Source organism: Mobula hypostoma, chromosome 20 (genome assembly GCF_963921235.1).
Source record: "Mobula hypostoma chromosome 20, sMobHyp1.1, whole genome shotgun sequence".
NCBI lineage: Eukaryota > Metazoa > Chordata > Chondrichthyes > Myliobatiformes > Myliobatidae > Mobula > Mobula hypostoma.
The window spans coordinates 3,490,757-3,503,894 of NC_086116.1; the positions used below are offsets into that span (position 1 = coordinate 3,490,757).

The window sequence follows — 13,138 nt, forward strand, 5'->3', positions numbered from 1 at the left end:
GTATTTCTTTCACAGAGAGGAAGGAGGAGTTATTTGAATGACAGTTGATGCTCAGCATGAGAAGATAAAATAGGAGATCAGGTGATACAGACCTGAGACACATGTTCTGGACACTGAATGAGCATTGTTGTGCCCGCAGGAAAAGTGGGTTTTCGAGGATTGATCAGGCAGATCGATCCATCACTCTTGCAGTGGAAAGAGGAAAGGGGTTGACTGGTGGGGAGTTGTCCATGTGTCCACCCTCGCCTGGGGGATAGCTCCACCACAGAAAATCGGTCCCCTTTGTTAAAGTCACAGTTGGTGACTTTTAAAGGAGTTCGAAGGACAACGAGAAGATCGACGGCATCTGCTCACCTGAGGACTCAAATCTCTCCCTCTCTCTCTCTCTCCATCACTACTCAACTCAATACCATGAACTGAACTGAACTTTACTCATCATCATAAGACTGTATCTTTTTACCCCTAATCTTAAAGAAGCTTGGTTTTTCATACATATATTTCCACACTTACTGATTTACTTACATATATATATCATTGCTAACCTATTTGATTTATTTACATTTATATTACTGTATCACGTAGTTACTAATAAATATTATTAGTTTATAGCAATACTGGACTCCAAAGTGTTTTCCATCTCTGCTAGTTCTTTATTCCCATCACGGGGTTCATGACACTAAGTATGCCCACAGAAAGAATCCAGAGTTGTAAGTGGTGACATATACTGTATGTACTCTGATAATAAAATTTTACTTTGAACTTGACCATCACTGCATTTAGTTAGCACCAAAATAGTAAAATTCTCAATCTGTTTGGTTCAATAGTAACTCAGTGTAGTTCCCAGCAGCAAGTTTCCATTATTTACCATAATTTACTCTTTGCTCAAATTGTCTCCTCTTACTGGCAAATTACTGAAAAGCTGCAGAACTTCTTACCTCTCCAAGTTTGTCCAACTTAATGTAGGTTTCTAGTTTCCCAAATCCAATCTCAGACTACAAAAAAATACAGAATGGTTAAAACTTATATTCTGCTATAGTTATCAACTTTAGGTAACAATGAGTGTGTTTATTTTCTTAATGGCCATACACAATCTAAGCAAAATCAATTCCAGAATATACTTACATATTGTATTGCACTGCCCAAAAGAACATTTACTGATTTACCACAAGAAACTGCTCTGAGTTTTACTGCTTTGGTCTAAATGATTAAATATTTATTAAAGCACTATATTTTACCCCTTCTCCTCTTGGAAATTAAGAGTCAAGTCTTTCAATAATCAGGCATGCAAAAGGTAATTGAGTTGCAGAGTGACTGCAGTTCAACACTGAGCTCTGGTGTTAGCTGTGTGAAGCTTGTACATTGCAACCATGTGTGTTCTTCCAGATGCTTCGGTTTTTGTGAACTTCCCAATGTTGGTAGTTATTCGGCTGCTGTAAATTCTATGTGAAGGAGTAGGGTGAAGAGGTAGGTGCAATGACAGGAATGTGGGAAAAATAAGTTACAGAGAAAACTAGTGGAGGATGGGAGTGCTCTGAAAGCTGGCAAAAACTCAGTTAGGCTAGACAGCTACATTCACTGCCATAATAAAATATGGTAAAATATTGATATTTGATCAGTTGTTTGGTTGATTAATGCAAAAAAGTTTAGGGATATGGGGCAAAGGTCCAGTTCCCTTAAGGTAGTCAGGTCATGGGTATGTCACAATCCCACTGACTGATAAAACAGGTTTGAGATCCTTGCTGTTACGTTGCTTCTGAAATTGCATTTTCAAAGAATACTCCCTCACAAAGCACAGTATTTGTTCTCCTAAAAGCAAGGGAAGTTAATATAGAATTGCTAAATAAGTACCATATTTATTGATTTTATTTGTCCTATATAATATATACACAAATTTTATCACTCACCCAGTGGTACACAATGTTCCTGATTAATAACCGTGATCATTACCAACAAAATTATCAAAGTTATTACTTGAAAATAGTCCTTGAAGTATCTGTTACTACATTTGAATATCCAACAGCTTTCTTGTAAAAGGTTTATAATGCACCATGCACAACTATATAATCAGGCTAACTGGAACAATCTTAAAAATGAACTGTGAATCACATTTATTCAGTAAAAAAAATGTAAAATTTAATTGGTCTCTAGGCATGTCATAACTGGCACTACATACAGTTCTGCTATACCACTGATTTATACATTGAATTACTGAAAGGTGCGCTGCAGTGAAATATCCATATGCTGAAACAATTTGCCTAATATCAATTGAGAAGCTGCAGAGATCAGACAAAACAGGTATCCACAAAGCACTGTGAATGGTCAAGCAATTTCCTCCACCACCACAAAGCTATTTGGATATATGCAGGGTGTATATCTAAATAAACTCTCACCCAAGATGGTGTGATCTTTCATTGATTCTGTTACAGTTATTATTCAATAGAATTATTATGCCCATAAGAAAATGAATCTCAGGGTAGTATATGGTGATATATATCAACTTTAATAATAAATTTACTTTTGAACTTTGATACCTGCATAACTGGTAACATGCACTGATCAGTCTGTGACCTGTCTGTTCTAGAAGCGTGAAAAATGTGTAATTTACTGCTAAGTGATCTTTTGTTAAGGCATCAGATGTTTTGATTCTTAGGAATAAGTTGCCTGTATCCAGATTATATTCATTTGCTTTAATGGCTTTACTTTAAGTTTTCAAGTACTTCCAGTTGACTTGTAGTTTTATGCAAGTAGTTGTTCATATAATTTTTTTAAATGGCTAGATAAAATGATAAACGCTGCAAGGCCATTTTTGACTTTTGTGCACACTCAGCAGAAGCATGTCTGAGACAACCTGGTGCACTTGGCTCCTGTAATGACAAAGCTTGTTTGTCATTGAGCTTAACAGCAGAACATCAATGGACTGAATGACTGCCTTTCAAATGGCAATTCTTTCATCCAGAAAAAAAATGTGAGGGTAAGTATATGAGTCACTTAATAGTTTTAATTAATTCTTGATATTTTTGGTTTTTATCAATTTTCATTTTTTAAAAAATTATTTAACTCAACTTGGAGTTTTATGTGCCTTCACCCAACAGAGAAACATTTTTAAATGGATCAAATAATTTGGCAATGACAAATTGTCAAAGACTGTAAGATAACAGTGCCTGAGGGAGGCACAATCCATGACTTCCTGCTCTCAAAGGTTACTCCACCTCAGTGGTATGGAAGGTCAAGTCAATTGGCCTCTGCTTCCATGGAAAGTGCAAGTGGTAGCACAAGGCCAGTCAGTGAGCTGGGTGTAGCACAGTGTGGCTCAGTAATTTTTGCATTATGAATATTGAAGATATTCAGAAACAATGAAGAATCATAAATGGAAACCGAAGATAATGGAAATACACAAGAGGTCAGGCAAGATCTATAGAGAGAAATTTAAAATTTCAGATCAATAATCCTTACTTAGAACTGGAAAGGTAAGAAAACAAGTGTGTTTTCAGCTGCAGAAATGAGAAATGAGAAATGAGAACAAAAGTAATGTCAATTCATGTAGACAGAGAATCCGGGGACACAGGTGTTGGCACCTACTGAGGGTGGTCTGTCTGTGGCAAGTGTAAATGAAGGAAGATGAATGAGGGCAAAGGAAAGGACAACAATGCTGGCAGTGAAAGCTACAAAATTGCGCAGTTGATGCAAAATATGAAATAAAAGAGAATGCCAGAAATACTCAGTGGGCCAGAAAGCATGGGCTCAAGGAATAAAAAGAGATGTTACAGTTAACTGGTATACAGAACTGGCCAATTCTTACACAGACAAATACGAGTCATTATTCAAAAAAGCTGAACTCAATATTGAGTCCTAAGGCTTATTCAAAGATGATGGATTTTGTTGGAATTTTGGAAGAGGTGAAAGACAAGATCAGAAACTTAAGGAAAGAGGAGCAGGAATAGGTCACACAGCCCTTCAAGCCTGTTCAGCTATTCAGACCAACTACATAGCTGATCACCAGGCATCATCTCCTCTCTTATACTGGCAGCAGCGTGGGATTGGGATGGAAAATTCAAGTGGCAAGAAACTGGAAACTCGAAGTCATCCTTGTATAATGAATAAAGGTGTTCTACAAGGAGGTCACTTAATCTCCATTTGGTTTCTCCAATGCAGAGGAGACATACATTGTAAGAATAAAATGTTATACACCCAAATGCAAGTACAAGTCAATTACTGTTTCATTTAGACGCTGGGATGGGTAATGTGGTTGCCTAAGAAAGTATCATGAGAACAGAAATACTTGATAGAGAGTAGATGATATACTCTGGTTCAAAAGGCTGATATTGCTGGCTAAGATTCTCCTAGGATAGAGAAAATGCAGTTGGGGATGTTTAGGGGTCAAAATAAGTCATTCCACTCCACCCTTTTACAGCCTGAAAATTTCCAGAGGAGCTTTGATAGAGCAGCTTATTGTGATCCATCTACAATCCTACTTATTCTGGGCCCTGTTAAAATTCAGTCTTTCACTGTTCAGTTCCAGTAAAATCAGCCTTCTGGATGCCAAAAAGATATGTTCCCTGAAAATGTCAACATAACTGAGGGAAAGAAAGATAATAGCATGATTGCCTTTATCAGCCTTGATATAGAGTATAAAAGACCATAAGTCATGTTGGAGCATATTATCCCTCTCAACTGCATTCTCCTGTAACCTTTGACTAACCAAGAACCTACAGTGGCATGCAAAAGTTTGGGCACCCCTGGTCAAAATTTGTTACTGTGAATAGCTAAATGAGTAAAAGATGAACTGATTTCCAAAAGGCATAAAGTTAAAGATGATACATTTCTTTAATATTTTAAGCAAGAAAACCTTTTTATTTCCATCTTTTATAGTTTCAAAATAACAAAAAAGGAAAAGGGCCCGAAGCAAAAATTTGGGCACCCTGCACGGCAGTACTTAGGCAAGTATCCCCTTTGGCAAGTATCACAGCTTGTAAACGCTTTTTGTAGCCAGCTAAGAGTTTTTCAATTCTTGTTTGGGGGATTTTCGCCCAGTCTTCTTTGCAAAAGGCTTCTATTTCTGTGAAATTCTTGGGCCATCTTGTATGCACTGCTCTTTTGAGGTTTAGCCACAGATTCTTGATGATGTTTAGGTCAGGGGTCTCTGAGGGCCATGGCAAAACCTTCAGCTTGCGCCTCTTGAGGTAGTCCATTGTGGATTTTGAGGTGTGTTTAGGTTCATTATCCTGTTGTAGAAGCCATCCTCTTTTCATCGTTGGCTTTTTTACAGACGGTGTGATATTTGCTTCCAGAATTTGCTGGTATTTAATTGAATTCATTCTTCCCTTTACTACTAAATGTTCTCCGTGCCACTTGTTGCAACACAAGCCTAAAGCATGATCGATCCACCCGTGCTTAACAGTTGGAGAGGGGTTCTTTTCGTGAGATTCTGCACCCTTTTTTCTCCAAACATACTTTTGCTTATTGCTGCCAAAAAGTTCTATTTTAACTTAATCAGTCCACAGGACTAGTTTCTAAGATGCATCTGGCTTGTTTAGATGTTCCTTTGAACCTTTTGAATAGAAGTAAAAGGGGCTACCTTTGTCAGGTTCGCGATCAAGATTTAATAAGCAGAGCTTCACGGCAGTTTTCTCTGAATTGGACAATTGACGTCAGGGAGTGTGTAAAAAGAGCTAGGTGAATGACATTAGGAAGGCAATTGAGATTTTAAAGGCAGAACTTAGTGGCAGTTACTCAGAGGTGAGGAGCAACCAATCAGCAAGAAGGATTCATTAGAAAGGGCCAATAAAAATAGCGCAGGCGCAAACAGAGCAGGCATCCTTTTCAGTGTGGCAGTGTTTAGAGTGGCTTTTAGCAGGCTTGGGTGAGATAAGGTATCTTGTAAGTTACTCTCTTTCTGTACTTATCTGTTCACTCTTTGTCTGTTAGGGCATAGTAGTTTAGAGAAAGTGGCTCTAAGGACAGTGTTTTGTACTGTGCGTGGGATGTGGGAAATCTGGGAGACATCCAGTCTCCTGGATAAACACATCTGTACCAGGTGCACTGAGCTGCAGCTCAATGACCTTCAACTCATATGGGAGAATGAGGAGGTGACAGACAGGAGCTACAGGGAGGTCGTCACAGGAGACAGGTAACTTGGTGACTGTCAGGAGAAGGAGGGGGAAATGCACAGCCAGTGCAGAATACACCTATGGCCACTCCCCTCAATAATAAGTATACAACTTTAGATACTTTCAAGGGCGGGTGGGGGGGGTGATCTACTGGATGAGCCACAGTGACCGGGTATCTGGCACTGAGTCTGGTGCCGGGGCTCAGAAGAGCAGAGAGGTGAAGAGGACTGCAGTGATGTTAGGGGACTCTCTAGTCAAAGGAACAGACTAGGTTCTGTGGGTGCAATAAGGATGCCCAGATATTATGTTACCACCTGGTGCCAGGATCAGGGATGTCTTGGATTGGTTCCATGGCATTCTCAAGGGTGAGGGTAAGCAGCCAGAAGTCTTGATACATATTGGTATAAATGACAAGGTGGTGAAGTCCTGAAGAGAGATTTTAGGGAGCTAGATAGAACGCTGAGAAACAGCATCTCCATGGCAGTAATCTCTAGGTTGCAGCCTGTGCAATGTGCCAGTGAGGGTAGGAATAGGATGGAGACTTCCGGTAGCGCTCATGGAGTGAAGTCGCGTTCTTGACTCGCTCCATTACCTCTGAGTTTTTTTTCTCTATGGTCAGCTATACTTTAATTAACCATTAAGGCATCAACTCTTACAATACTTTGAATTAAACTGAATTCTCCGACAACTGGATGGAACTTAGATCTGCTATGTCTAAGAACGAGAAAGACGGCAAGGATGGTAAACCTCCGGTTAAACCGAAAGCTACGGATCTCCCTCCGACTGAATCACCGGTGACTTTGAAAGCGATAGCGGAGTTAATTCAGAGGGAAATTTCAACCTCTGTTAGGGAGATGATTCGTACGGAAATTGCAGGCCCTGTTAAAGATCTGATTCATACGGAAATCTCAACTAATTTCCAGAAAATTGCCGGTTTAATTGATAAGATGCAAACATGTATTGCGGAACATCAGTCGGCTATATCTGATCTTCAAAAATTCGCGCAACAAAGTGAGCTTAAGATGGGGAAAATCGAAGAAACAATTAATGTAATGAAGAAGAAACTTGACTTTTTGACTTTTAAAAACTCTGACTTGGAATCTAGAATGCGACGGCAGAATTTACGAATGATTGGCGTGAGGGAAGCCGCTGAAGGTAACAACCCCATGAAATATTTCTCCCAACTTTTAAAAGATGCATTCCCTACTGTATTTCCTGACCAACCACCGCTACTGGATCGTGTTCACAGAATCCCATCATACTCGTCTAGGTCAGATAGACCTAGGCATGTTATTTTACGTTTTCATTACTTTCAAGACAAGGAGAGACTGTTTCGATTTGCTCGATCTAAAGGTTTCATTGATTTTTCGGATCTTAAGTTCCGATTCGTGGAAGATTTCAGTAAACCAATCTGGGACCAACGGGTCCGTTACAGATCCGTGATGTCGGAATTCTATAAGAGGGATTTAAGACCAGCGCTGCTGTACCCTGCACGTCTAAGGATTCGCATGTCAGATGGAGCCCTTCGTTTTTTTGATTCTCCATCGGATGCCCAGAGTTATCTGGATCAACTTTCATCTCCAACATCTTAATTGCTTTCTTTTTAATTTTCTCCGTCGATCGGAGGCTGTGAATTGGTTGGTTTTAACTTTTCTGTGCCCTATTTGGGCAGAAAAGTTTACTTTCGATTTCTTAATATGGCTACTAAACTTTCTTTTTAACTGCGTCATTTCTTTCTTTTCCCAGGGGATTCTGGATGGTTACTTCCCTTTTGTCATCTTACGTATTTCCTGTGCGGCCTTAAATTTTGTAGTTTTTGTTTAAATTTTATTCTGTTTTGCTTTTTATAATCACTTTATGTTAATAATCCTATTTTTTTTGTTGCTGTGTCTATTCATGAGTTTGAGGTTTATTGTGGTTTTTTTTTTAATATATATTTTCCGGCTTTTGTTCTGTTCTGTGTGTATTCTAATTGAGCTAACTTTTTTTTACTTATTTTTTTACTGTTTTACAATTAGCTGATCCTTTTCATATTTATACCTTTTTTTTAGGGAGCGTATACCGGAAGTCATGGGGGTAGTTTTAGCGCTTGCTTCTTTCTGGCGGGTCTGCTTTAGATTTTGCCTTGGGGTCTTGGGCTGGGGGGTGGCGGGAGGGGCTTCACGTTTTAGTTTGTTTTTCTTTGGGCTATATACATTATTGAAGTACTGGTTGCGTCCTTTTCCCCGGTATCTTTTGTATGTTCTGTTCCCTCTCCGGGTTTGTGGGTCGCGCCTATTGTCAATCCTCCCTGTTGTGGGTTGACTTTAGGATTTATGGAGTCTATTATTAATTTTGTCTCCTGGAATACTAATGGTCTTAATCATCCTATTAAAAGAAAAAAAGTTTTTAAAGTGTTCCGGAGACTTAAAGCACAAATTTTATTTTTACAAGAGACCCATGTACGGAGGGGGGACAGACTACGTTTTTTCAAATTCTGGAAGGGACAACAATTTCATTCGAACTCCAATGCTAAGATTCGAGGCGTCTCTATTTTTATAGATTCCTCAGTTACTTTTATACAACAGGATATTATCTCTGATCCGAATGGTAGATTTTTATTGGTTAGTGGTTTACTATTTAATAAAAAAGTAGTTTTGGTTAATGTTTATGCTCCTAATATGGATTGTCCGGAATTTTATAAATCATTGTTTGATCAGTTTCCGAATTTGAACGAGTTTTCATTGATTTGGGGCGGAGATCTTAATACCTGTTTATCTCCAGCTTTGGACCGTTCAGCTCCTTTACGGACTTTACCTAATAAATCTGCAAATTTGATTAATTTTTTCCTTACTGATTCTGGGTCGACGGATATTTGGCGTTTTCTGCATCCTCAGGAAAAAGATTTTTCCTTTTTTTCACATGTTCATCATTCCTATTCAAGAATTGATTATTTTTTTATTGATTCTCGTCTCATTCCTTCAGTGATTAAATGTGATTATGATTCTATAACCATTTCGGATCATGCTCCACTTAAGCTTTCTATTAAAATTATGGCCAATATACCAAACAATAGACAATGGCGTTTTAATTCGCTGTTGCTTCAGGACTCGGACTTTGTTAATTTTATGAATGAACAGATTGAGCTTTTTTTAATAATTAACCATACAGAAGATATTTCGGTTAACACTCTTTGGGACACTTTTAAAGCCTATATTCGGGGTCAGATTATTTTGTATTCCGTTGCTTTGAGGAAGAAACAGAAGCAGGAGGAGATGGCAATTGTGGACAAGACTAAAGAAATTGATAAGAAATATGTTATGGCTCCTTCTGAGGAGCTATACAAACAAAGAACTGAACTTCAAATGGAACACAGTTTACTACTCTCGTCCTCGATTGTAAACCAATTAAAGAAAACAAGAAGTGATTTTTATGTTCACAGTGATAAAATTGGCAAGCTGCTGGCTAATCAATTGAAATCTAATTATGTTAAATCTCAAATCAATCAGATTTATAACCAAAATGATCGATTGATATTGGATCATGTGGGGATTAATCAAACCTTTTGTGATTTTTATTCTTCTTTATATCAATCAGAGTCTCCTCGAGATTCTAAATATATGAATGATTTTCTAGATAAGTTAGACTTTCCTCAGATTTCACAGGATATGTCTTCTTTATTAGATACTTCCATTACAATGGATGAGATTAAGAATGTTATTTTTTCTATGAATCTGGGGAAAGCTCCTGGCCCTGATGGGTTTACCGTTGAATTTTATAAATGTTTTGCTTCTTTATTGATTCCCTGGCTCTATAAGGTTTTTGAGGCTTCTTTGAAACTTGGTAAACTTCCGGAATCTTTTAATAGAGCATCAATTTCTTTAATACTAAAGAAGGATAAAGACCCTGCTCAATGTGCATCTTATAGACCAATATCTTTATTAAATGTTGATTCTAAAGTCTTTTCTAAGTTATTAGCAAATAGACTAGAAAAAGTACTTCCTTCTATTATTTCGGAAGACCAAACGGGTTTTATTAAAGGTCGTTACTCTTTTTATAATATTCGTACATTGTTAAATATCGTTTATACTCCCTCACAAAATGTTCCTGAGTGTGTTATTTCTTTAGATGCCGAGAAAGCTTTTGATAGAGTAGAATGGCCTTATTTATTTAAGGTGCTTGAAATGTTTAATTTTAGCCTGAAATTTATATCCTGGATTAAACTGTTATATCACTCCCCTGTAGCCTCGGTTCGTACTAACTCTTTAAACTCACCTTTTTTTCCTCTCTTTCGTGGTACTCGACAAGGCTGTCCTCTTAGTCCCCTATTATTTGATATTGCATTAGAACCTCTTGCAATTGCTATTCGAGAATCCTCAAATATTACTGGGATAACTCGGGGATTAAAGTCCCATAAATTATCACTCTATGCTGATGATTTACTTTTATATATTTCTAATCCTGAGAGATCTATTCCTGCTGTTTTAGAGTTATTAGCACAATTTGGTCTTTTCTCAGGTTATAAATTAAATCTTAGTAAGAGTGAACTTTTTCCGATTAATAAACATCTTCCCTTATATTATAAATTTCCATTTAAATTGATTAATAATTACCTTTCATATCTTGGGATTAAAATTACTTGTAAACATAAAGATTTATTTAAGACTAACTTTTTACCATTAATAGACCATATTACTCAACTTTCATCTAAATGGTTTCCTTTATATTTAACTTTGATTGGTCGTATTAATGCAGTTAAGATGTTTTTTTTGCCAAAATTTTTATATGTGTTTCAGGCATTACCAATTTTCGTTCCTAAATCTTTTTTTGATAAAGTCGACTCTAAAATTTCTTCATTTATTTGGCAGAATAAGAATCCGAGACTGGGTAAAATACATTTACAGAAAGCTAAGAGAGATGGAGGTTTAGCATTACCTAACTTTAGATTTTATTATTGGGCTATTAATATTCGACATATGAAATTTTGGTTACTTGACCGGGATATACTATCTATTCCTAAATGGGTAGCATTGGAATTACAATCTGTTCAGGGTTATACACTTGGTTCTATTTTAGGTTCATCTCTTCCTTTTGATTCGAAACGCCTTAAGCAGGTCTCTAACCCGATCGTTAAATATGCTTTGCGTATTTGGTTTCAATTCAGAAAATTTTTTGATCTTAATCAATTCGGGTTAGCGATTCCTATTTTAGGTAACATATTTTTTCCTCCCTCTTTTACGGATCGCGCTTTTCAAACTTGGAAGACTAAGGGTATTTTACGGTTTTTGGATTTATTTTTAGATGGTTCCCTTATGTCTTTTGAACAATTATCTAATAAATATAACCTATCAAGAATACATTTTTTTAGATATTTACAAGTTAGAAATTTTCTAAGTACTATACTTCCTTCCTTTCCAATGCTTCCTCCTATATATATTTTAGATTCGATAATTAACCTTAATCCATGTCAGAAAGGTGCATCGGCTATGATTTATAATATTATTATGAAACTCAGGAAAGCTCCATTTGATAAGATTAGGGTAGATTGGGAACAGGAATTGGGGCTTACCATTTCTGTGGATGATTGGGGGCAGATTTTACAATTAGTTAATACTTCCTCTATTTGTGCTAAACATTCCCTAATTCAATTTAAAGTGGTGCATAGAGCACATATGTCCAAAGATAAGTTAGCGCGTTTTTACTCGCATATTAATCCTTTCTGTGATAGATGTTCGGGGCAGATAGCCTCTTTAACTCATATGTTTTGGTCTTGCCCTACTTTGGAAACTTTTTGGAGAGATATTTTCAATATTATTTCTAAGGTATTAAATATAGATATCTCTCCTCACCCTATTACTGCTATCTTTGGACTACCTAAAATTTCTAGTAATCTTTCCCCTTCAGCCCGTAGAATGATTGCATTTCTTACTTTAATGGCGAAAAGATGTATTTTACAACATTGGAAAGAGCTTAATGCTCCAACTACCTTTTTTTGGTTTTCTCAGACGATTTTATGTTTGAATCTGGAGAAAATTAGAAGTAACCTTCATGATTCTTCATTTAAATTTGAACAGATTTGGGGACCTTTTATTCGATATTTTCATTTAATGTAATATTTACCCTTCTTGTTTTTTTTTCACTGTTTTAATGGAGGTCGGGATTGAGGACGTGATTTTAAGTTTAACTCTGTTTGGTTTCAAGTTAGCCCATTGCTTTGCTTTGCTTTTAGTTAGTTGCACGGTGGGTTTTTTTTTTGGGGGTTTTTTTTTCTTTTTTTCTATTGATATATATAAAATCTAGTATACTATTATGTTATTTTGGTTTCTTATGCTTAAATTACATTGTTTGTAGTATTTTCTTTTTGGTATTGTTATCTTTTGGAATTTTATTATACTTTAACATTGTATTAATGTTTATATGGCTTACCTTTTTTGTATACTTACTCAATAAAAAGATTTAAAAAGAAAGAAAGGAATAGGATGATTTGACAGGTAAATGCTTGGCTAAGGAACAGGTGCAGGCAGCAGGGGTTCAGATTTATGGATCATTGGAATCTCTTCTGGTGAAAGTATGACTTGTACAAAAGGGACAGGTTACACCTTGACCAGAGGAGGGGTCCAATATCCTTGTGGACAGATTGGCTAGAGTTGTTTGGGAGGATTTAAACTAATTTGGCAGGGGGATGGGAACCAGAGTAATAATGCTAAAGATGAGGTAGCTGGTTTACAAACAGAGGCAAATGTGTAGTGAGGAGAGGTTGTTGATAGAGCAAAATTGCAGTCAACAAAATGAGATGCAATGTAAAAGGTGAACAAAATCCAAAAGGGTGAATACAGGACTGAGGGTGTTACATTTGAATGTGCAAAGTATATGGAATAAGCGAGATGAACTTGTAGCACAGTTGCAGATTGCCATGTATGACGTAGGTATCACTGAATCATGGCTGAAAGAAGATGGGAGCCTAATGTCCAAGGATTCACAATGCATCAGAAGGACAGGCAGGAAGGAAGACAGAGGGAGCAGCACTGCTGTTTTGATTAAAAATGAAATCA

General features: G+C 37.0%; 1 protein-coding gene across 4 annotated transcripts in view; it reads right to left on the reverse strand.

Moving 5' to 3' along the window:
* Positions 1-13,138, reverse strand: part of cdk17 (cyclin dependent kinase 17) — a 233,546-nt gene that overhangs the window by 38,572 nt on the left and 181,836 nt on the right. For all 4 annotated transcript variants that reach the window (XM_063072254.1, XM_063072253.1, XM_063072251.1 and 1 more), the window contains one exon: positions 936-992. In XM_063072254.1, the coding sequence (XP_062928324.1) occupies positions 936-992 (57 nt within the window). The remainder of the gene's footprint in view (positions 1-935; positions 993-13,138) is intronic.